The 25,362-nt window shown below is 36.0% G+C and overlaps 1 protein-coding gene across 1 annotated transcript in view; it reads right to left on the bottom strand.

The window, feature by feature from the left end:
* Nucleotides 1–1,145: 1,145 nt before the first annotated feature.
* YTHDF2 (YTH N6-methyladenosine RNA binding protein F2) overlaps nucleotides 1,146–25,362 on the bottom strand; it is a 43,441-nt gene continuing 19,224 nt past the window's right edge. Inside the window, exon 5 of the mRNA XM_072609600.1 lies at nucleotides 1,146–2,024. Within this exon, the coding sequence (XP_072465701.1) occupies nucleotides 2,001–2,024 (24 nt within the window). The 3' untranslated portion in view covers nucleotides 1,146–2,000. The remainder of the gene's footprint in view (nucleotides 2,025–25,362) is intronic.

Genomic DNA, 25,362 nt, shown 5'->3' with positions numbered 1-25,362 from the left:
ACACTCATTAAGATCCCTAGAAATAGAGAAATACAGGAGCATTTCATTATAACTGCATTTTACTTGTGTTAAGTAGAGAAAACCCCCTCAAGTGGGGACTCAAGTTAATGAGAGATTAGCATATATCTATAGGCACGCCTTCCTCCTCTGAATTATCTGAGACAAGGCATTAACCAGACATCAACTGCTCCGGGCAAGCTGACAACTTGCAACATAGGAAAATAAAAGTCAGTTTGCCAGTAGTCAATAAAATCTGGCCAGTCTGACAAAGGCTCTTTCTTTTGCAAAGTTTGTTAAAAGTACACTTAAAATTGAGACTGTCCAGAAATATGCAAGAGTGTGGCAACACTGATTATTAGAAAGGTTACTTGTACTCATTTTGAATGTTTTCCTCTTACAGAAACTGCTTCTTACTACATAGTCCTAACTTTCCCTCTCTTGAGGAAGAATCTTTGACTAAAACTCAAGTTTAAATTATGAAAACATAACTAAGATAGGATGCTCATTTTGATACCTTCAACATATGATAACTAAAGATGTTCATATTGATGCAGACAACTTTGCACTACTCTCAAATCATAAAACTGGAATTGTGATTCTGAATTTTTAAAATCTATATGGTAAGGGGGAAAAGGCAAAAAGGAATACTGCTGTGGTTGCAAGGGTCAAGCCTAGCCCTACTAGAATTTCTTACTCCTGGGCCTGTGAAATGTTAGTGAAATCCTGTCACGAAAGTTTACTAAGATGAGCATGCCTGAAGTTCCGTGCTTAAGTTCTAGGTACTTCAGATGAACTGACTATGCTACACGGAAATCATAGCACGTTGTGCTCCAGAAAAAAGAGGGCACATATTGCCTTAGGGCCATGGAATAACTTGTACTGTGAGTTCTTTTCTCAGGGAACCACCCATGGGAACTAGGCAAGTAGTAGTACATCAACATGCATGTTTACCCACCCTGATCTGTCTGGAAAGGTCATCCTGCCCAGTGTAAAAAGCACACCTGAGTTCCACTTTATAACAGTCTAAAATAATATGCCTCCTTCTCACCTTACAAATCGCAATAAATTCATACATAATACACACCTCTGATTTCCTCCAAATTCAAGTAGGCTTTTAAGTACTCAATATGAAATGGTACAAGAAATGATGCTCAACAGGATCTCACGTTTATTATTGAGAAGTGATTAATGGTAAAAAGAAAGGCAGTGCCCTTTCCTCATTGGCTGAACAAGAAACTGAAGAAACATTCACTACACATTTTACAATATTTTTCTCTTCCAAAATGCATTTTCTGTAAACAAGTTTTTACCACTGTTCTTAGCTTTGAAATCAAATTAATCCTGACTTAATCTGTATAATGTACAAGAACAGAACATTTCTTAGGACTCCTAGTACTTTACTTTGAGTAACAAAGGGTCAGAGAAAATGAACCACCCTCAGAGACACAACCTTGGGTAACACTCTTGTTCGATTCTTCTAGACAAAAATTCTTCATAAGAATGTTCTTCCAGTTCGGAAAGGAAAAACCAATTCCTCTTTTTGGGGTGGATGTCCAAAACCTTCACAACTCGGTGTTCCAAGTGCAAATGTCAAAATGGGGAGGGGGGGGGAGGAAAGGGTTTAAAAATTAGAGAAAAACTGTATGCCACTTACGGACCTTAAAATCCGAAAAACATAGTAAAAAGACAAAAAACAAAGCATTATGCTCTGAAATCACAACCAAAGGCAAAATAAAGGGGACATTTTTCACCTAAACTACCTAGAGGGATTTTTTGTTTAGTTTTTTTTCCTTTTTTTCTTTTTTTTTTCTTTTCCAGTTAAGTCCTATGTCTTTTGTGAAATTCCAATACTTTTAACTGCAAATCTGCAATCGTCTCTTTGAAGTCAATGAAATTAAGAAAAAAAGTCCTAATTCTTTCAAAGGTCATTTCTCTTCTTCTCTCTCTCAGAAGGATATTCAGGTGCAACCGTTGCTGCAGTCTTTGCAGGAGAGCTGCCTTTATTTCACACGACCTTGGCGTTCCTGCAGAAGCAAAGAAAACAAGTTGAGAATCTTTCAACTAAAACTACCACCCAAATCAAGATTTCCTCGAAAATTCCAATTTCATTCATTGGTTATATTCATTTCATTCACTGGTTATAATTAATTCATATATATTCATTATATTTAATGAAAATATTCCAGTTAACAGTGAGAGACATATGGAAAATTAACTAGGATTTAAAGCTAGAACAGACCTTAGGACTAAGGACAATAGTACAGATCAAAGGTGATAAGGATCTGGTTTGTGACTAAGTATATAAAGAAGGGAAAGAGGTAATAAAGAGATGTTATGGAGAATAAAAAGTTGACAAATTCTTTCAACCCTAAAAACTTATTTCCTTAAGAAGCATGGTTTTCTCCCCTGCCCAGTGACTGTTAATTCACTTAGTGGGTTTTGATTTTGGTTTGGGAGTTTTGAGGGGAGGTGGGGTGGGGAAGAAGCAGATAGGTTAAAAAGGTCTGGGGAGTTAACTACAAGGAGTGTTCGCACTGGCAAGCTGATATTTCAGTGATTTAAAACCAACACTTATTTAAGGGTTATCCATAATCCTTTCTTCATCTACATATTTGCCTAGTGTTCCTTAGTGGTCATAATGTCCTCTGTCCCATTCCTCCCCCCACCCCAAAAAAGATGAGCAAAGCTATAATGAAAGTCATTTGGACCTGACCCCCTAGATTCCTAAATCCTATGCCAATTGAGCATAAGTTGTAGTGGGCCCTACATCAAGGCAGAGAGGTTTTCTATGGCTTAGGGTGAGTGTATCTTATCTTAGGAACATTGCACTTAAGCTTGAATAGGCTTATTTAGCCAGAAGAATGCCTACCAGGTGATGAATTTTTTTTGGCCCGAGGAACACATAAAGCTATCCAAGGTGTGTTTACAATCTGCTTTGGTAGAGAGAATATACACAAAAATTAAATGACACATTTTTTTTTGAAGAGCTGAGCAATTGTTCCTTGTGAGCAAAAGTCTGGGAGAAGAACTATATATGGGAAAACTTGGGTTTTGAAATTTGTAATTTTCAATTCCCTTGCTCCACAAATGAAAAAAAAAGGGGGGCTCTTTCAGGCGCTAGCACTTGTATATAAACAGAGAGGAGCAGAGAGCTATGTGCCCTGCAGCAGTAGCAACAACAGCCAAATGGGAGCACAGAAGTATGATACACAGAGCAGCATACACAACTTGCTGGGGAGAGGGGGTAGGGGAGGATTAGATAATATGGTTAGCATCTACCTTCAAGGACTGTAGGGAGGAAAAAAAGAAGAATCTCTTCCACAACTCTTACCCCCAACAAAATAGGTACCGGTTAAACCACAAATGAGTTATCATGTGCCCCAGATTAGGTCTTGCCTTACCTATAGCATGTCACATTTACTAGTACTAGTACTACTCAAATATGATGGCAACTCATATTTATATAGCAATTAAAGCCATTTGTTACTGGTTTAAAAATTAGAAAAGTACATCAATGAACAAACTAAACAAAGGAAAATCAGAAATAATATAACTCAATCTATAGAGTTCCATAAACTACTTAAGAAAAAAACACAATACAATATTAAGTGCTCAGAAAGTGGAAAACAACATAGAAGAAATTATGCTTAGAATTACTTTATATACCCTATTCCACAATAAAATCAAAATGGATGTGACCGGAACATTAAAAAACCATACCATTAAAAAGTGAGATAACATACCTTTGATAGGCACAGAAAGAAGATTCTTAACCAAACAAGGGGTGAAAGCAATTACAAATTTTAAAATAGGTAATTTTGATTACACAAAATTGAATGGCAAAATAAAAAGCAAATGACTGGGAAAAACCTTTTGTATCATATTTCTTGGATAAGTTTGGTATCCAAGATACATAAACTAACAGAAAAAAAGGCCCAAAGTCACTCTCCAATAGGTAACTGATGAAAAGATAACAAATAGTTCTCAAAAGAAGAACTGTTAACTTCCCCAATTGATAAATGGTCAAAGGATATGAACAGGCAATTTTCAGAGGAAGAAATTAAAGATATCTATAATCATATAAAAAATGCTCTAAACCACTATTGATTAGAGAGATGCAAATCAAAACAACTCTGAGGTACCACATCACACCTATAAGATTGGCAAACACGACAAAACAAGAAAATGATAAATGCTGGAGAGGATGTGGGGAAGTTGGAACACTAATTCATTGTTGGTGGAGCTGCGAGCGCATCCAACCATTCTGGAGAGCAATTTGGAACTTTGCCCAAAGGGCTACAAAAATGTGCATACCCTTTGACCCAGCAATATCACTTCTAGGACTGTATCCCCAAGAGATCATAAAAATGGGAAAGGGTCCCACATGTACAAAAATATTTATAGCAGCACTCTACGTAGTTGCCAAAAACTGGAAGTCAAGGGGATGTCCATCAATTGGGGAATGGCTGAATAAATTATGGTATATGAATGTGATGGAGTACTATTGTGCCATAAGAAATGATGAACAAGAAGACTTCAGAGAGGCCTGGAAGGACTTATATGACCTGATGCTGAGTGAAAGGAGCAGAACCAGGAGAACTTTGTGCACAGCAACGACCACAATGTGCAAGAGTTTTTTCTGGTAGACTTGGAATTTCGTAATAACGCAAGAACTTCTTAAAAAAAAAAAAAATCCCAATGGTGGTTCTCTAAGGCAAAATGCCTTCCACACTCAGAGAAAGAAATATGGAAGTCATTCACAGAATGTAGCAGATCATGTTTGTGTATGTGTATGTTTTTGTGTATCATGTTTTGATTTGTTATATGATTTCTTCCATTTATTTTAGTCTGACTACATAGCATGACTATAGTGAAAATGTACTCAATAGGAAAGTATATGCAGAACCTATACAGAATTGTATGCAGTTGTGGGGAGGGTTAGGGTACATTTTTAGGGCTGGGGCTGGGGCTAGGGTTAGGGTTAGGGTTAGGGTTAGTGGAGGGTAGGTGTGGGGGGGGGATAAAATCTCAATTGTATGGCAGTGATTGTTAAACATTAAAAAATAAAAAAAATAAAAAAATAAAAAAATAAAATAAATAAAAAGAACGGTTAACTACTAACAAGTATATGAAAGAATGCAAATCAAAATAACCCTAAGGTTTCATCTCACACTCAACAAACTAAGAAAAGATAATCAAAACAGTAACTCTAGAAGGGGTGCCAGAATAAAAGCCTGATATACTAAATACATCACTGGTGGGGCTGTGAATTAGTATAATCATTCAGAAAAGCAATTTGGCATGATGCAAATTAAGTGACTAAAATGTCACTTTGATCCAGATATTCCTATTTAGGCATTATAACCTCAAGGAGGTAATTGCCAAAAAGGTTCCATGTAGAGACCAAAACGTTTACAACAGTGGCGATTTTTGTGGTAGCAAACAATAGGAAACAAAAATAGGTGCTCATCAATTGTGCAATGGCTAAACAAACTGTGGTACAGGAACGTAATGGACTATTCCTATGTTTGTAGGGTACATGTAAATATGATAAATGCAGAGAAAGATGTACTTAAAAGAATACAATGGAAAATAAAATACTGCAAAATTACAAAGAACAGTATCAGATTAAAAAAAAAGTACTGAGGGAAGCTAGCTGGCAAGTGAGTAGAGTACCAGCCCTGGAGTCAGGGAGGACCTGAGTTCAAATCTGGCCTCAGACACTTGATACATTTACTAGCTCTGTGACCTTGACCAAGTCATTGCCTTCCCTTTCCTCCTCCAAAAAAAGTATTGATTGTATGCTCAGATTGTGTACTCAGAAATATAAGCAGTCATTTGATGTTTATTAATTGATTTTACCCATTTTTGTCCCTTTTTTCCTACTTTTAAAAAAATTATGACAGAAGACATGGCTCTCTGGGATACGGAAGGGGGTAAGTACAAGGAAAAATCTAAGTAAAAACCATCAATAAAGCTATCAATGACAATCTATCTTTAAAAACTATCAATGTGAATTTGTAATACTGAAATCACCAATTCTGGACTAAATCATCTTAAGTAATGAATTCAACGTATCCTTTAGTTGCCACAAAGACAAAGACAAGCAAAAAAAACCAGGTCTGTGCCTTCACTGAGTACTTCAATGCCTAAACAAATGACACCTCCAAATCCATCATAAGTAAAGTAAGATTTATAAAAAGCATTTGGAACTTAACAAATAAAATTTTTACATTGTGAGCTTTTTGTAAATTTCTCAAACACACATTCAATATATCAATTCAAAGGCTTCTAGAATTCAGAACCTTGGTTCCAGCAAAGGCTGTATATTCACTATCTCATAAATAAGCCACACTAATTCCTTCCTATGACAATAGTGTGGTTCCCTCTGCTCCCCTTCAAAGTCCAGCTCTTAAAAACCATTCTACTATCCCTCACATTGATAAAAAAAAAATTAAGTGACATTCATATTAATTAATACTTTCAAGTTTACAGAACCTTTTATACACATTATCTCATTTCATCTGCACCAAAAACCTTGTGGGGACCAGACAACACAAATATCAACCCTTTTTTCACTCAATAAGCATAACAGAAGAACAGCCCTAGACCAAGGGCAGGAGAGCACAGATCCACCATTCTTTCACTCAATGGATCCTCTATGCCCCTTTAACTTTCCTTTCCTTTGAATGTCCACAAAGTCTGTGGCTCACAGCTTCACATTATTTTTTACTGTGTTTTGTTGGGCTTATTATTTCCCCAACTAAACTGTAATTTCCATGAGGGCAAGGACCAGGTCTTTTCTATGGATTGACTGCAAGTTGTGGAGCAAAAAGGCACTCAAATACTCTGATTTCAAAGTACTCCCTTAGCTACTCTCGTTTTATACCCCCCTTCCCCAAGGAGAAAGACATCACTATTTTTCAGAGAAATCATCTAAGACATGGAAAAGATTAACATATCTGCTCTAAATTACATTTCTAGTGCTATTCTACATTCTAAAACTTTAATCCTGGATTCATTAAAAAAAAAAAAACCTGCAAGCTTAAACATTTATAAGCGTATGTGCACAAATGTCATTTTAAAGTTATGGTCAACAGAATGAAGTCTCAAAACAGTGCTTTATGACTGCACTTGTTACTACTCCATATGCACTAAGCCTTATTGTAGTATTGTGTATATACATACAAATGTATTCCTATCTGCTATATGTCAAATATGGAGATAACAAGAATCTGTAAAGCATAGTTAACAAAATGAACAGCAGAACAATAGGCAGAATAAGAAGAATGTAATTCTAGATCTTTTGTTCCCTCAAATTAATTTTCTCCTTAATGGGTTGATTAGTACAGCACTCAATATCTAAATTAATTTCATAGTAGTGTCATTTTTATTATAATGGAACAGCCCAGTCATGAGCACTAAATATAACCCCTCCAGTTATTTAAATTCAACATTTTGAAGACCTATTTACATAGGTCTTCAGTGTGCCTGGCTACTTGACTCCTAGATTTCATGAATTTTGTGATTAATTTCAATGAGATTTCCCTCTCTATTTATTTACTCTGTCCTGCATTTCATTATTGTTTTGAAGAAAATTACATTGATTTTTTTGTATATATTTTATATGCTGCTACTTTACTATACTTTGTCTCACTCAGTTTCTTTACTTATTTATTCTTTAGGGTTTTCTAAATAAACCATTGTCTTCAATTAATAGGGTCATTCTTTTCTCCCTTTTTTCTTAACTTCTTGCCTTTAATTCTTTTGTCTCATCATTAGCATTTCTGGAACTGTATGAAGGTTGGATCATGCTAATATAGCAAAAACAAAAAAAACAAAAAAACCCCACTATAATAACAAAACAAAATTACTCTACAGATTGATTGCTGTATTAATAAAATCAGTAACCCAGTAACCCTCACAGATCTAGCCAAAATAACAAAACTCATTTGAAGAAATAAAAGATCCAGAATATCCCATAAAACAATTCTTAATAAGAATGAAAGGAGATAGTAATTTTTGTTAGCAGTAACCATCAAAACTCTTTGGAAATAATTAGAAAAGTAAATCAATGGGTACAAACTAGAATAAGGAAAAATGGAAACTGAACTCACTAAACCAGTTTTGTTCTACAAATCCAAAAACTTATGTCCTGAAGAAAGTACTCCTTATTTGACAAAAATTGGAAAAAAAAAAATAGAAAAGAATCTGGCAGAAATTCCGTTTAGACCAACATTTTACACTAACACAGTAAACTCAATATGAATGTAACCTGAATATAAAAGGGCATGTGAATTTTTTAAGAAAGAAAACCAGATCAGATACCTAACAAAAAGTGATGGCTAGGAGCTGAATTTTTAACCAAACAAGAGATAGAGATAATCAAAACAGATAGATATTTTTGATTACATAAAGATTAGCATAACTAGCCTCAGAAAAAAGGGGTGGCAAGAGGGGGAAGAAGTATTTGTATCAAATATCTCTGAAAGTATGATATCCAAGATATATAGGCAATTAATAGAAATACAAACACAAAAGTCATTTCCCAATAATAATCTGTCAAAAGATAGGAACAAAGTCCTCAAAAGAACTGCAATAACCATAGTCTCCAAATAAACTAATAACTAATCATACAAATCAAAATTACTCTGAGATATCACCTTAAAGTCAGCAAACCACCAAAGATAAGAAATGAGTACAGTAAATGCTGGAGTTGTAGAAAGATAGGTACATTAAATGCATGGCTAGTACAGCTTCAAACTGGTCCAACTACTCTGAAAAACAATTCAGAATTATTCCATAAAAGTTCATCCAAAGATTCTGCTGCCCTGATTATAGGCTCAAAAATGTTAATGCTAAAAATAAAAGGATTAAAAAGCCCCAAATACATCAAAATATTTATGGCAGCATTTGTACTAGGAAATAACTAGAATGAAATAAACATCTGTTCATCAATTGGGTATGGAATAAAGGCAACAGACTATTTATTTCTGTGCTATAAGATAGGACCATGATGAATACAAAGATGCTTATATGGACTGAAGTAATGTAAGCAGAACCAGAAACACAATAGTACACAATGAAATGGAGGATTTTCAGGTTTTCTTGATGAAAAGACCAGAGCTGAAAAGAAAATTTGACTTTCAAACACAAGAATGAAGAGAACCATGAAAAGGTGAACAGCAAAGAGAAGTCATAAGGGACTTACTAAAGTTGAACTGTTTACATTCCTACATGGAAAGACAATATTTGTAACTCTTGAAACATTTCAGTATCTGGGTACTGGGTGGGAGTACACACACACACACACACACGCACACATGCACACATACATAGAGACAGAGTGCACAGAGTGAATTGAAGAGGATGGGATCATATCTCAAAAAAAAAAATGAAATCAAGCAGTGAGAGAGAAATATTGGGAGGAGAAAGGGAGAAATTGAATGGGGCAAATTATCTCTCATAAAAGAGGCAAGCAAAAGACTTATTAGTGGAGGGATAAAGAGGGGAGGCGAGAGAAAATCATGAGGTCTACTCTCATCACATTCCACTAAAGGAAAGAACAAAATGCACACTCATTTTGATAGGAAAACCTATCTCATAATACAGGAGAGTGGGGGACAAGGGCACAAGCAGGGTGGGGGGGAGGATAGAGGGGAGGGCATGGGGAGGAGAGTGCAATTCGAGGTTGACACTCATGGGGAGGGAAAGGATCATAAGAGAATAGAAGTAATGGGGGACAGGATAGGATGGAGGGAAATATAGTTAGTCCTATACAACACAACTAGTATGGAAATCATTTGCAAAACTACACAGATTTGGCCTATATTGAATTGCTTGTCCTCCAAAGGGAAGGGGTGGAGAGGGAGGGAGCTAAAGAAGTTGGAACTCAAAGTGTTAGGATCAACTGTAATGTTCTTACCACTAGGAAATAAGAAATACAGGTTAAGGGGTAAAGAAAGCTATCTGGCCCTACAGGACAAAAGAGAAGACAGAGACAAGGGCAGAGAGGGAGGATAGAAGAGAGAGCAGATTGGTCACAGGGGCAATTAGAATGCTTGGGTTTGGGGAGGGGAGGGGAGGGGATAAAAGGGGAGAAAATTTGTAACCCAAAATTTTGTGAAAATAAATGTTAAAAGTTAAATAAAAAAAAAAAAAAGAAAATTTGGCCTGGGAGGTGGGGAGATGATGTGCCTTCTAGTATAACTCAGGAGAAAGGGATTAAAGTCACTCTGCTTGTCTCCACAAGGCAGAAAAAGGACGAATGGGTAGAAGGTGCAGGCAGGAAAATTTCAAATTGAAAATAAGGATAAATAAGTGTAACTGGCTAAATTAAGTGTGACTGGCTACCAATTCCTTGGAAGGCAATGAAAATTCTTTATCACTGGAAAAACTTCTGGTAGAGAGATCAGGTAACCCAGTTGGGGGAAATGGAAGAGAGAAGTCCTAACTATTCAAGAAGATCAGGTTTCTCAGGTCCTTTCTCTTTTCGGGTTCAATGATTTGTGTCCTTGGCAAAAATGAATACTGCTATTCTGGACTCTGCACTGCAAGTTCATATTGTGCATTCCAACTTTAACATGGGAAAGAATGGGCAATTCAATTGACACAAAAAAATTGTAATTTTTCTTTGAAATAAAAATTTTTTCATTCCATCTGCTTTATTTCCTTATGGATAAAAAAAAAAAAAAAGTAGTGTCCAGAGATGCAGCTGGTCCTCTGAGGTATTTTTAAACTCTGGTCCTTCAAGTGCTAAAAAGTACTTTTCTCACAATACCCCAAATGAGCCACAAGTACATGTTTCCCAATAGTAAAACTAGAAGTAGTAGTTGTGATAGCCAGGACTTAAATCTTGACTTTCTGATACCAGGTCCAGAGCTTTTCTAAGACATCAATGAACCCTAAGTTATGCCCTATCATTTCAATGCTGTGATTTTTTCAGTAATATTCCCTCAACCAGACTACAAACCACCTGTAATTCTTACCTATATCTCTAAAGAAATCCTCCATAGATGGATATACACTATAGTAACATCCTTCTTTCAACTTTACTACATTTGTACATGACATAGTTATTCCAGTCAGGAGACCAAACATACAAGTTTAAAATGTTCAAATGGCCCATATCACACAGAATAAAGACATGAAGAAGGAGTCCTCTATTTAGGTGATATCAGTAGCATACTGATGAAGATTTATCTGATATCCCACATTCTTCCAAAATTTAACATTACTCTCTCATGTACATGCACGCCACTCTTCTCCAAGGCTATACACATTAAAATAATGCTGGGAGAAAAAAAAATGGAGCTTAAGATTCTATGGGTCTTTTTCTGTACCGAATACTGGCTATAGCTGGTAACTAATTCACAGGGTAAAACTAGGTACAAGAGAAAAATCCCCATTAAGGGTAGGGTCTTTTGCTTACAAACCTTGCTAGGCAGTGCCTTATCCAATCTTTCAGTAATGGTTTAAGGGATTAACAGGAAAAAGATGTGGTTCTGGATTTAGCTAGCAAAAGTCAGGGATTCAGTACTGAATTTCCCTTTAATTTAGGCTTCTTGTGGCATGTTATGTGAAGAAAATGGTGAAAAGACAAAATATGTCAAGTTATCTGTACAGCCCAGGCAGGTTCTACTAAGCTAGGAAAGCTCCAAATACAATCTTCACAACAGACTTCTGGCTGAAGACCAAATGAGCTGCATACAGAGAAGATCATAACCAGAAGGAAGGCCATTAGGTGATGAATGAATTTACAATGATGCCAAACAGATAAAAATACAAAATGTTACTCAGACCTTTGCATTCCCTGTCCTCAGTCAGGACATCAGAAAGGAGGATAGAAGGTGTTCTAAAAGGACATGGTTTGGGGACTATCTATATCAAATGACCTGCAGATATTCTAAATGCTGAGATCTGTCCAACAACTATGAGCTGAGGAACAGATATAGAACCAGAGAACCAAGATGTCAGAACTAAATGTCAGAAGAGCTTAAAAGACTTCTTCAGAAGGAGGAAAAAAGTAGTAGATGGTTTAAGTAGCAGAGTATGCCTAGAGGCAACAAGCAAAAATATTTCCTGGGTCATTTTACCTCGCTGTGCTCATGACAAGTGTGAGCAAATCAATCACTATGAAGACAAGTTTAGCTTGTACGCTAAAATTATTTGATGCAAAGGACAGAGAAAGGAAATCTATGAAAAGCCAAGATTTCCCCAAAGCAACTTACCATTTACTTTCATTTGGTGATTTCAACATGAAGGTGAATATAGGGGAGAACAATGAAAGACTTTGGAATATGTAGTTCAAATTCAAGAAACAAGGGGTCAAAGGTTTTTTGACAAATTAGAACAAACACTCCTATTATAAACACTAGAAAGCATAAGAATAAATGGAGATTTTCTTAAAGTAAGTAGTATCTATTTAAAATTAAGAGGAAGCAAGTGCAATAGGGATGAACCAGAGATTATCACTAGAACTATGCTATTTTATGTGAGTATGTGTGTGAGAGAGAGAGCAAGAGAGAGAGAAAGGGAGAGAGAATGCAAGGGCAGCTAGATGACAAAATGAATAGACTGCTGGACCTGGAGTCAAGAAGACTCATCTCTATGAGTTCAAATCTGGCCTCAGCTGAGTGACCCTGGGCAAGTCACTTAATCCTATTTGCCTCAATTTCCTCACTTGCAAAATGAGCTGGAGAAGGAAATGACAAACCACTCTATTTTTGCCAAGAAAATCCCCCATGGAATCACAGAGTCAGATATGGCAAACTAAACAACAAAAAGTTGCAGCAAGCAAAAGAATTGAAGGAATAAGCAATGGAGGAAACAAAGCTATCGCTTCCGAGTACTTCAGAGAGTCAACTAAAAAAACTAAGTCAAAACAATAACTTCATCAAAGTTGTTGGATATAAAACAAACTCACACAAATCATCAGCATTTCTAGCAGGAAGAGCTAGAAAACGAAATTCCATTTCAAATAACTGTATACAATATAAAATGCAGTTTACCTGACAAACCACACAAAGAACTATATGAACAAAATTATGAAATACTTTTCATACAAATAGAGACAGACCTAAATAACTGGAGGAATATTACTTGCTCATGGGTGGGCCAAGCAAATATAATAAAAATTACAATAGTACATAATTTACTTATTCAGTGTCATATCAATCAAAATATCAAGGAAGTACTTTATGAAGCTAAAAAAAATAAAATTCATTTGAAAGAACAAAAGGTCAAAGGAATAAATGAAAAAAAAAAATACCCAACATCATAAAGGAAGCCTAGCAGTGCCAGATATCAAAATATGTCACAAAACTCTAATCATGAAAAGAATCTAGTACTGAATAAGAATCAGTAATTAAGCAATGGAACAAATTAAGTATACAACATACAAAAGAAGCAAATGAGCACAGTAACCCACTGTTTGATAAACCCAAAGATCCCAGCTACTGGGGCAAGAATTTACTAGCTGACAAAAACCACTGAGAAAATAGTAATCGGGTAGAAACTAGCAACAGGCCCACATTTCACAACGTTTAACAAGATAAGCTTAAAATGAGTACATGATTTGGGAAGAAATGGTAATGTGATGTAAGCAAATTAGGGGAGCATAGAAGAAATTACCTATCAGATCTATGGATAGAGGAAGAATTCACAAACAAGCAATAGAGAGATTCACAGAAGGTAAAATAGATAATTTCTATTACATAAAATTGGGCTCCCTTCTCAAATTCCTCTTTCTCACTGTTAAAATAATATTACTAAGAAATAGGTCTAACACTGTCACTCTCCTAAACTTTCAGTGACTCCCTTATAAATGTACTTAGCCTGACATTCAAGGTCCTGCTTCTGGCCTACTTCCATAGCATTTCCCTTCATAGACTCCACATTACAAGCAAAATGGATCAGTAAATGTTTCCTGAACTCAACATACCATCTCACTGCCTCCTCCATGCATTACATTCCTTGTATCTGGAATGTTCATCATCAGAATTCTTGTTTTCCTTCTCCACTTAGGTTCCCAGTTCTTCCATATATGTAGCAACCTTTGATCACTTTGTTAAAAGTGTTCTCTATTACCGAGTCAAATTTACAACAATACAAGTCATTCCCCAATTGATAAATGGTCAAAGGATATGAACAGGCAGTTTTCAGAGGAAGAAATTAAAGCTATCTATAGTCATATGAAAAAAATGCTCTAAAGAACTACTGATTAGAGAGATGCAAATTAAAACAACTCTGAGGTACCACATCACCCCTGTCAGATTGGCTAACATGACAACACAGGAAGATGATAAATGTTGGAGAAGATGTGGGAGAGTTGGAACACTAATTCATTGTTGGTGGAGCTGATCCAACCATTCTGGAGAGCAATTTAGAACTATGCCCAAAGGGCTACAAAAATGTGCATACCCTTTGACCCAGCAATATCGCTTCTAGGACAATATCCCAAAGAGATCATAAAAATGGGAAAGGGTCCCACATGTACAAAAATATTTATAGCAGCTCTTTGTGGTGACCAAAAACTGGAAATCAAGGGGATGATCATCAACTGGGGAATGGCTGAACAAGTTGTGGTATATAAATTTAATGGAATACTATTGTACTATAAGAAATGATGAACAGGAAGACTTCAGAGAGGTCTGGAAGGACTTACACGAACTGATGCTGAGTGAAAGGAGCAGAACCAGGAGAACTTTGTACACAGCAACAACTACAGTGTGTGAGGAATTTTTCTGGTAGACTTAGCCCTTCACAGCAATGCAAGGACCTAAAAAATGCCCAATGGACTCTTGGAGGCAAAATGCCTTCCATATCCAGAGAAAGAACTATGGAACTGGATCGCAGAAAGAAGCAAAATATTTTCTCTTGTGTTATGTTGTTTTATGGTGTCTCCCATTCATTTTAATTCTTCTACACAACATAACTAAGGTGAAAATGCATTTAATAGGAATGTATGTGTAGAACCTATGTAAGATTGCACACCATCTCGGGGAAGGAGTACGGAGGGAGGAGAAAAATCCCAGATATATGGAAGTGATTGTGAAAAACTGAAAATAAATAAAATAATTTTTAAAAAAGTCTTCTCTATTATAAAACACTCTTAGAGCTCCTTGTCTAGACCTTTCTTTCACCTTAGCACTCTATGAACAGCATGAATCTGTGTGTGTCTGTGTGTGTGTGTGTATAAAATTCCGCATCCCTTAAAGTGAAGCCATGAGGAGAGGGCTAGTCTTTGCATCCCCAGCACCTACCTACCTATCAGCATCACCTAACAAAACAGCAAAAAGCAAGAGAGGATATCGAACCTCCAAAAAGTTTGAGATGCAAATAACTGTTACAATCCCAATAACAGCTGACATTTATGTTGCACCTTAAGGTTCACAAAATGCTTTTTTATACATATTATCTTACTTACTATTCACACCAGTTCTATAAATTAGGTGCCCTTTTTATCTCTACTGAGGAAATTAAGGCTCAAATAGTGTAAATGTCATTCCCAAGGCCACAAAGCTAATAAACGTCTGAGGTTGGATTCAAATCTAGTTCTACCTCACTCAAAGAACAGTACTATCTACCAAGCTGCCTCTACCACTAAGGCACATCCTCTCAAAGCATACAGAGATGAATTCTGAAGACAACAAATAGATGTACAATGACATATTTGCCAACATTTCTATACTGATCTATTCTCATTATTGACACTGTAACACCTCATTCTTTGATGTGCTAAATAGTGGAAATGGCACTTAAGATTGCATCAAGAAGAATAGCTGGACCTGACTAAATACACAAAGAAGAAATCTATGCTGAAGACAAATTTAAAGTTAATCGGGAATAATTTAATATCTCAAAGGGAAAATTTCCAAGGATCAAAACATTACCCCAAAAAGGAGCAAGTGAGGACATCTGCAAAATTCTTTTCACAGCTATAAAATCTTCATGAAAATGATATGTGAACAACAGTATCCTTAACTAAAACTTGAGGAGAAAAAAGTCTTCCAACAGACCAAATTATTAGTTGTGTAAGTAAAGACAACAAGATCCAGCCCATGAAACACCCTAAAAAAATCATCTGACTCAGAGAAAACACATATACTCCCCCCAACAATGTGTTTCCCATGCTTACTTTAAAATATTATTCCTTTACAAAAGTAAAAACTTTTCTAATATCATGGAGGCTATCCTTATAACATCTAACTTGAAGAAAGATTCCTTACAGATAGGAAAATTATCTAGATGCTTCTGGTTTCCAGACATTGGGCTGATTACTTCAGCCCAGTGAACTGGGTTCAGACCTAATCAGTCAAATCAAGAAGTATTTATTAAACACCTACCATGAGGTCAAGTACTGTGCAACTTAGACAGAAAAAAACAAGCAGATAAAAATCCATGAGATGACATGTAGTTGGATGGGTGTATGTAAATACAGAACCTGTAGATGGCCACAATGAGCTAGACCCAGAAGTGAACTGCAAGAGAATGGCCTGCAGTACCTTTGGGGAAACTGCTGAACACTTTCAACTATTGACCAAACTCATCTCTACCTCAAACATTCACTTCTCAAAGCACAGATAACCTCTGGATGACGTTATACGGATAGAAATCATGGATAAGATTGAAACTTACAGGTGATTCTAAGGGCAATGATACATGGTGTGGATATCAAGAGTCTACAGAATATTATCAAAGATAACTTGCACAAAAGAAGTGACATAAAATATGCCAAACATATGCATGAATGGAAAAGGCAGTGGGCCCATCAGGTAATGAGAACAAAGGGTAAAAAAATGGGACAATCCTTACACTATTTCTGCAAAACAGAATATTCATACAATATCTTCTATCATCACAATCATAAAAAGATATTCAATAACTAGACCAAAGTCTGTATCTACTCACCAAAGGGAACCAAATAATGTTTTAGACCCTCAGGTAGAGGTTCTCAATGGTAAGCTTTTAAATAAGATATCTACAAGAAATATGGTAATAGATACTGGAGGGACATGGTAATTTGCAGTTCAGTCAGAAATCCTGAAAGGGCTGATTACAAAATAAGCTAATTCCAATTTACCTTAATAAAAGCATAATATAAAATCCTGGCCAATATTAAGCCAGACAGTGTGTTCTCAAAACACACAAGTTATATAGGGGGGAAGAAAAGGGACAAAGGCAGACATCTTGACTTGGTGAATAGAGTGCAAGGCCTGAAGAAGAGTATATATACACAGCACTGCCTCCTAAAGAACACTGAAGCTCAAATTCAGACTCTCCAGTAGAAAGAACATTATACTTGGATACAGAACACAAGTCTAATACTAGCCCTACCACTCACCAGCTTGGCCAAGTCACTTTAACCTCTGGGCCAAGGTTTATACATAAAATAAGCTTGAAATAAATAAATATATATATATATATATAAGGAGGTTGAAAAAAGCTCTCTACAATTCCTTTCACTTCGAACTCTAAGATTCTATGACTTTTGAAAATCATTCACAAGATCCCAGTGCTGATGAAACTACTCACTGCTCTGCAACTCCCTTCAATTAACACCCACCCCAGTTTCAACAGTTGGTATGATGGCAGTTCTTACTAAACCTACAAGACAACTTAGCTGCTTTAAAAGCCCAAGATACAATGCTTGACAAATTAATCAGATTTACACCCTTCTCAAATGAGAACATCTCAAATCCACTCAAGCTCTACTACAGAGAAGTATACTTTGGAGTATAAGTACAATTCCTGCCTAGTAGCTAAAGTCAAGTCTCTTAATACTGTTTAAATAGAATTTTTTTCTAACCTAGTTTTATCCTAACATAAGGATCATTATCCTTAATTATCTTCAAATATAAAAGGTCAGATTTCTATGGAAGCCTTTTCACTTGAAAGTTTTGGGGGGGTTTTCCTTCCCCATAGTGGTTCCTTTCTACTACCTGAATGAGAAGAGATTCCATTAACCACACCTCCCATTTCTAGTGAACTTTGCAATTTCACAACCCTTTCTTCCCCTATCTCCAAAATGAGTATGAGTATTAATCTCACTGTACAGCTAAAGTAAGAGCAAACACACCAGGACTTCAACCATTGGTAAAAAGAAGCCAGGAATCAGAAGCAGGAGGAATCTGATAATGGATCTAACTAATTCATTTTGCAAATAAGGAAACAGAGAACTTACATGATTTGTCCAAGTTCTGTCAATAAGGAGCAATGTAAAGGTTCAAATACAGGTCCTCTGACTTTCCATTAGACAATGCTGACTCCTCAGGATTTAAGTAGCCTATACATGCTTGACAATCAGCTTAGAAGTGAAAGTGGATGCCCCAAGTTTCCCTGAATTTTTGATTTGTCATTTCCTTATGAAAACTGTTAAAAGTATAAAATCCAAGGCAGAAAAAAGATAAACAAAAAAAAATATGAAAGGAAGAAAGGAGGAAAAGCTGACAAGAGCAAATTCAAATCCCCAATAGAAGGCCAATCCTTGACACTACAACAGCCAGCAATGTAGGGAACACAATACATCCAATAAGGTATTGAAGATCTGACTGACTCACCAGTGAAACATATGTTTTAAGTTGTTTTTCAAGAAATGAGGAAGGGTCACACTAAACCAACTAAGCTTTCTCACCTACTACCCTAATGTAAACTGTGGCATTTACTAGCTGATTATTAGTTGGGGGCATAAAGAAATTTGTGGCAGAAGACAAAACTGGTGGTCTATGTGGCTATGCCAAATGCCCAAGGTACTCTGTAGGACTAAGTCTAAGTCAAACGGATGCAATGAAGACCTGCCTTCACAGGACTGTAGGGAGGAAGTTCTAAAATTCCAAGCACTACAGAAAGGTTTTGTTTCATTTTTTAAAAATGAATACTTATTTCCAATTGATAAATGGTCAAAGGATATGAACAGGCAGTTTTCAGAGAAAGAAATTAAAGCTATCTATAGTCATATGAAAAAATGCTCTAAAATACTATTGATTAGAGAGATGCAAATCAAAACAACTCTGAGGTGCCACATTACACCTATCAGATTGGCTAACATGACAACACAGGAAGATGATAAATGTTGGAGAGGATGTGGGAGAGTTGGAACACTAATTCATTGTTGGTGGAGCTTACCATTCTTACCCTTTGACCCAGCAATATCGCTTCTAGGACTGTATTCCCAAGAGAACATAAAAATGGGAAAGGGTCCCACATGTACAAAAATATTTATAGCAGCTCTTTGTGGTGGCCAAAAACTGGAAATCAAGGGAATACCCATCAATTGGGGAATGACTGAACAAGTTGTGATATATGAATGTAATGGAATACTATTGTGCTATAAGAAATGATGAACAAGAAGACTTCAGAGAGGACTGGAAGGACTTATATGACCTGATGCTGAGTGAAAGGCGCAGAACCAGGAGAACTCTGTACACAGCAACAACCAGTATGTGAGGAATATTTTTGGTAGACTTAGCCCTTCACAGCAATGCAAAAATTCCCAACTGAGGCAAGACACCTTCCACATCCAGAGAAAGAACTATGGAATTGAATCACAGAATGAAGTAGAATATTTTCTCTTGTGTTATGTTTTCATAGCATAAAAGGTTTTTCTCATGGTTTCTCCCATTCATTTTAATTCTTCTATGCAACGTGACTAATGTGAAAATATATTTAATAAGAATGTATGTATAGAAACCATGTAAGATTGCATGCTGTCTCGGGGACAAAGGGGGAGAAAATTGGAAGACTTACGGAAGTGACTGTACAAAACTAAAAACAAATAAATTAATAATTTAAAAAAGAAATAAAATGAATACTTATTAAGGTTTAGGTAAGAAAATATTGTTTTGGTGGGTGAATGGCAACAAAAAGCAATAGAGCTGGATGATTTTGGCCCCAAAGAGCCTCAAAGATTTTTTCTCTCATCAGTTATGATGTTTGCTCCTCAATCAGTTCTCAAAAAGAACATTTTAAAGAGAAGCAATTAGAGAAATTTTTCTTTAAAGAGGCAGTATATAGTATAATCAGGAATCTCTGATCTGCAAAGCAAATGAGGTAATACCTGTAAATCAATAATAATACATCCCTTGTAACCAAAATATGTCCCTATGCTAATGAAATCCAGCACAGGGAATTTTCAGACCTAGCCCCAGGAACTATACTAAATCTTATCCAACAGCTGGAAATGCTGCTGGCTGTTCAGCTGATCTGTAAAAGGAAGGGACTCTAACACCTCCATCAACATCTGAAGCACACTGAAGTTAAGTGACTTTGAGTAGTGGGTCAGAATAACAATGTTCAGAGATTTTAAACCTAGTTTTTCCTGATTCCAAATACCAGCACCCAGATCCACTAGTCCCAAGAAGCCTCTATTACAACATCACCTTACATTTGTTATTTAAGAAACTCTTTACATAAACTCATTTCATCCTTGAAAGTTGGGAGACAGTCTTGCTGATTATCCTCTTTTTACAGAGGAAAAAACTAAAGTTCAGAGAGGGAAAGTTACTTGCCCCCAGATCACAAATCATATCACAGCTGGGACACAAACCAAGGTCTTCTGACTTTTGACAAATATAACTATCTGCTGTAATACAAGGTTAGGGACTATGATTTCAATGATAAGAAGAAATTTCTAAGGAGGGCACTTCCTTTACCAATGTGGGTCAGTACCTTCTCTGCAACTTATAATCTTAGAATTGCCTAGGGAAAAAGGGGTTAAGTGGTTTGCTGAGGGTCATGTTCCAGAGGCAGAACCTGAACCCAGGCCTTCCAGAAATCAGACAAATGAAGGAAAAAACATTTATCAAGTGCTAACTATGTACAAAGCAATAGGGATACAATAGGAAAGCAAGACAAGGAACTCGTTCTCTAACGAAAAGACCCAACATACAAGTTTTAACCACAAGTTAAATGAAAAAGTACTTAGGATGAAGCAGCAAAAGCTGCTTTCAATCCACAAAATCGTGCTACTTCTACTCTATTTACCCTCCCATTTATACTTATATAAATACAGCACAGCTTTGGCTCCTTTAAGGCCCCTATTTTTCTAGTGATACTCTGTCCTCATTTATTGTCTGTCTTCCCTCTCCATTTCTTTCCCCCTTAGAAATAATCAGATCAGGAGGGACTGCAATTGCTACCTAGTCCAATCCACACCTGAAAAATATTTCTCTGTTATCTCCAACAAAAGGTTATCAAGTCTTTGTTTAAAGACCCTCGGCTCCAGTCAAGAAAATCTCACTTTCCTCTCCTCAGCTCACTCCTGCCTCCAAAAACCTTTCATTTTTGAAGTTCCTTTTCCTTCAAATTCTATCCATTCTTCAAACATCCAGTAATTCAGCCTACATCAACTTCTCTCTTCTCTGAATTATGTTTAGTTTTAATAACTTGCAAGTTTCCTAACTAATATGTTAGTGGTCACCTTAAATATTTCTACCAATGAATCTTAGTCATAACTTCTCTGATTTCTCAGCTTTTTTCATTTGTGAAGTGGGGTCATGTACACAGCTCATATTTACTAGATTTATATTTACTGAATGTCTTTAAATTAATAAACAAATAAGTAGAACACTTTCTATTTTCCCAAGAAAACTAAATTATTGCTATTTATATGGCTCAATAATTTCTCCTCTTCCCATCCTATGGGTCAGTGATCATCACAAGGGAAGAAAAGGATATGAGTATCATATGGACAACAGAATGAATTCTTGTGAGATGACTATAATATGACAAAATCACATTTAATGTACAGCTTGTGAAACCAACCTCATTACTTTGTAATTATTAACTACAAAGAATGTAACTGATAATGAAAAGGGACAGTTGGCTGCTATGAACAGTTTGTTCAAGCAATCTTCACATGGCCCCGACTTGACACCCTTCAATACCCTGGTTGTCCTCTGTATATTCCCCAGCTTATCCATGTTTTTTCTAAACTCTAGGGTCCAGAACTGAAAACACAGGTGATCTGATGAGGGCAAAGTACAGTGGGAGACTATCACCTCCTTATTCAATAAATTTAAGCTCAACTGACATATGTCTAAATAACTCCCCACACTATTAACCTCAAATTGTTTCACTTATCTTTTAGCACCTAATTGACTATTTTAGCAAAGCTGCTATTAAGTATGCCTACCACATGCCCTCCTGCCTGAAACATGGATGATGACTTAATTAGCCAAACCACAGTAAGAAAAAGTTTGGAGAACTACAAAATGGACAAATAGCTCAAACTAAAAGCTGACTAGTGACTAAAAAAAAGAAAAAAGTTCAGTATAGAAAATGTCCTAGTAGACCATTTACACAAGTATTTTAGTAGTAACAAAACAGGGTCTGTTCCAAAAGCCTTTCCTCAATAAGAAAACATAATGCTTTTAGCACAGCACCTGACACCAAGTAGGCACTTGATAAAATGCATACTGACTGAGATGAGTGATCAGAAGATATGAACAGTCCTCAAAAGAACTGCATACTATTAACAATCATGACAAAAGCATGTTCCAAACACTAATAAAAGTAAAAGAAATGCAAATCAAAACAATTGAGGTTTTTCACTTAACACCCAGCAAAGTGTCAAAAGTTACAATAGAAAGAATGGTCAGTGTTGGCATGGTTATGGACAGACTGGTACATCAACGAACTATTGGAATTGTGAATCAGTACGACATTCAGAACAGTCATTTGGAATTCATGCAAATAGTGACTAAAATGCCCATTCCCTTTGATCCAAAGATTTCACCACTATGTATCCTCCACACACTCCCATCCCCCAAGAGGTCATAAACAGACTCTAAATAAACCAAAATATTTGGAGCTGCACTTTATGTGGTAGCAAAGAACTAGGAACTCAATGAGTGTATATCAATTGGGAGATGTCTAAACTACGGTAATTTCATTGTGCTTATTAAGAAACAACAATATAATAAATATAAATAAATGTGGAAAGAACTGTAGAAAGTGATGTAAAGTGAAGTAAGCAAATCCAAGAAGACAATATACACAACAATGACAACCTAAGAGAAGAGAACTGAAAAGCAATCAAAAATGAATGCAGCAAATTACCAAGAAGAGATATAAAAAGACACTTCTCCCTACTCCTATGTAGTGTCTCTGGATACGGAACACTGGATAAACTGTCAGACTTTTTTTCATTATATTTGTTAATGTGCAATGTATAATGAGCTTTGTTAACCTTTTTTCCTCTTTCTTTAAAAAAATACCATCTATTAATAGAGAGAGCTCTCTGTGAGAAGGATAAAGAGCAAGTGAGATAAAGGGAAAATTTTAGGATATGAAACAAAAGATTTCATTACATTATTTTTTAAATATAGTGTGTCATTTTTATCTCATACTAATCAGACAAAATTATTTTGTTTCTGCCATATTATCCCTGAATTTCCTTCTGTCCATTGCAAGAAATAGGTATCACTTTACTGATCGATATTGATATTATCATCTTTTAGATCTTTTAGAAGTAATCTGTTGTATTAAGAGCACTAGATGGAAGCTCAGTGTTGTAGTCTAGGTTCTGATACTTATTAGTTTCATGATTTTGTTTTATTAGTTTCATGACAGTGGACCCTAATTTCCTTACCTATAAAATGATGTCTAACATTCTTGGCAGCCAGCTGGCACAGTAGAGCTCTGGGCCTGGAGTCAGGAAGACTTGAGCTCAAATCCAGCCTGAGACATTTAACAGATCTGTGACTTTGGCAAAGCCACTTAACCCATGTGCCTCAGGTTCCTCAACTGCAAAGTGAACATGACAATGATGATGGGGGAAAAAAATAGCACCTGCCTTACAGGGTTTTGCAAAGCACTTAGTACCATGTGTGGCACAAATTTGTTTAATTAATTAGAATTCCTTTCCCCTTTCCAAGTCTAAGATCCTGCATTTCTTCCCTGCTTACTCAACTTCATGTGATTCAAATGATAACAGTGTTCAGCTATTAAGGATAAAAAAAATGTCACTGCCTGGAAAAACTTGATTGAATCCAACAGTAGTAAGCTAGAAAAGAACACTAAAGTTTAGGGTGATTATTTTGTACTAAATTGAGTACTAAGTGTCCACCAATAGATAGCCTTCTAATGCCCCCTAACCAGGATAATTTATACAGTGTTTTACACTCATATTTATACAGTGCTTTACATACACTATTTGACTCTCACAATCATCATATAATGAACAAGTATTATGATCTCCATTTTCAGATGAGGAAATTGAGGCTCAAGAAGTGATGTGCCCAAGGACACAAGGTCATTCAATTTCAAAGCTCAAAAATCAAATTCAGCTCTTCTGACTCCAAAGTCAGGAAGTTCTCTCTCCTTTAGAGCATAATAATTTCAAAATTTGGTGAATTATGACTTTCCCAAAATGATTCATATTATAGGGAATCTATGTACACTTTTAAAGACTAAAAACCAATTGCATATTATCTGTCCCACTGTTCCCCTAAAACAGTACATAAGGGGTTACTGGTACTCTGACTTTTATGAAGGAGACAAACTGGTCTCCTTTGCCATGACACTTTCACTGCAAAGTCAGCAATGAAGGAAAGTAGATCTCTGGATTAAATACAGAAAATGAAAATAAATGTCACTGTACACAATGTGAGCATTCAAATTTAAGTAGTACTAGTAAACTCTAAGAACCAGGCTTTCCACACCTTTGTATTCTTCAAAACATAGTGTTGAGACTTAGTTCACACTTAATGAAGTTTGATAATAATAATGGGTATACTTTCCTAAGAAGAAAATAGTGGGAAGTAATCAATAAACCAGGAGATTAAGTATTTTCTAAAACTGTTTAATATTGTCTGGAGAAAGGCATCACAAGTGAAACAAGCTTAAAGTGAAAAGTGCTATCCCCCCTTCAACTTCCCTACTTCAAATGGGGTGCAGAAAAATAAATGAGATGATGTCTTTAAAATTAATGTGTGATGGCATGATGAAAAAAACATTAGGTTGGGGGGAATGGAGAAATCAAAGGACCTGGGTTCAAAAGTTTTGACTCTCCTACCTTAGGCATGTCATTTCACATAATACTTATGCTACCTAATCACAGGGGAATAAAGGCAAATGCTTTGTAAGCCATAAACTACTCTATAAATATGAGTTGTTGCCTGAAGCTACAAATCTGATTGTTAATAGAACCTTAAATTGCTAAACTTTCCTCAGTATGTCACTTTAAAAATAATCATCAGTAGCATCTCAATTCCACAAACATTAAGTATCTATTTTGAGGAAGGACCTGTTTTAGACACTGGATATACAAACAAATAAGAGAGGTAGAGAAAGCACATACAAAAATAATTAACTACAAGGTAAAACAAAACAAATCCAAATGCAGATCTAAGAAAATGGAAA

This window comes from Notamacropus eugenii, chromosome 5 (genome assembly GCF_028372415.1).
Source record: "Notamacropus eugenii isolate mMacEug1 chromosome 5, mMacEug1.pri_v2, whole genome shotgun sequence".
Taxonomy (NCBI): domain Eukaryota; kingdom Metazoa; phylum Chordata; class Mammalia; order Diprotodontia; family Macropodidae; genus Notamacropus; species Notamacropus eugenii.
Note: the sequence above shows the minus strand (reverse complement) of the source record. Positions and strands in the feature narration are given on the sequence as shown.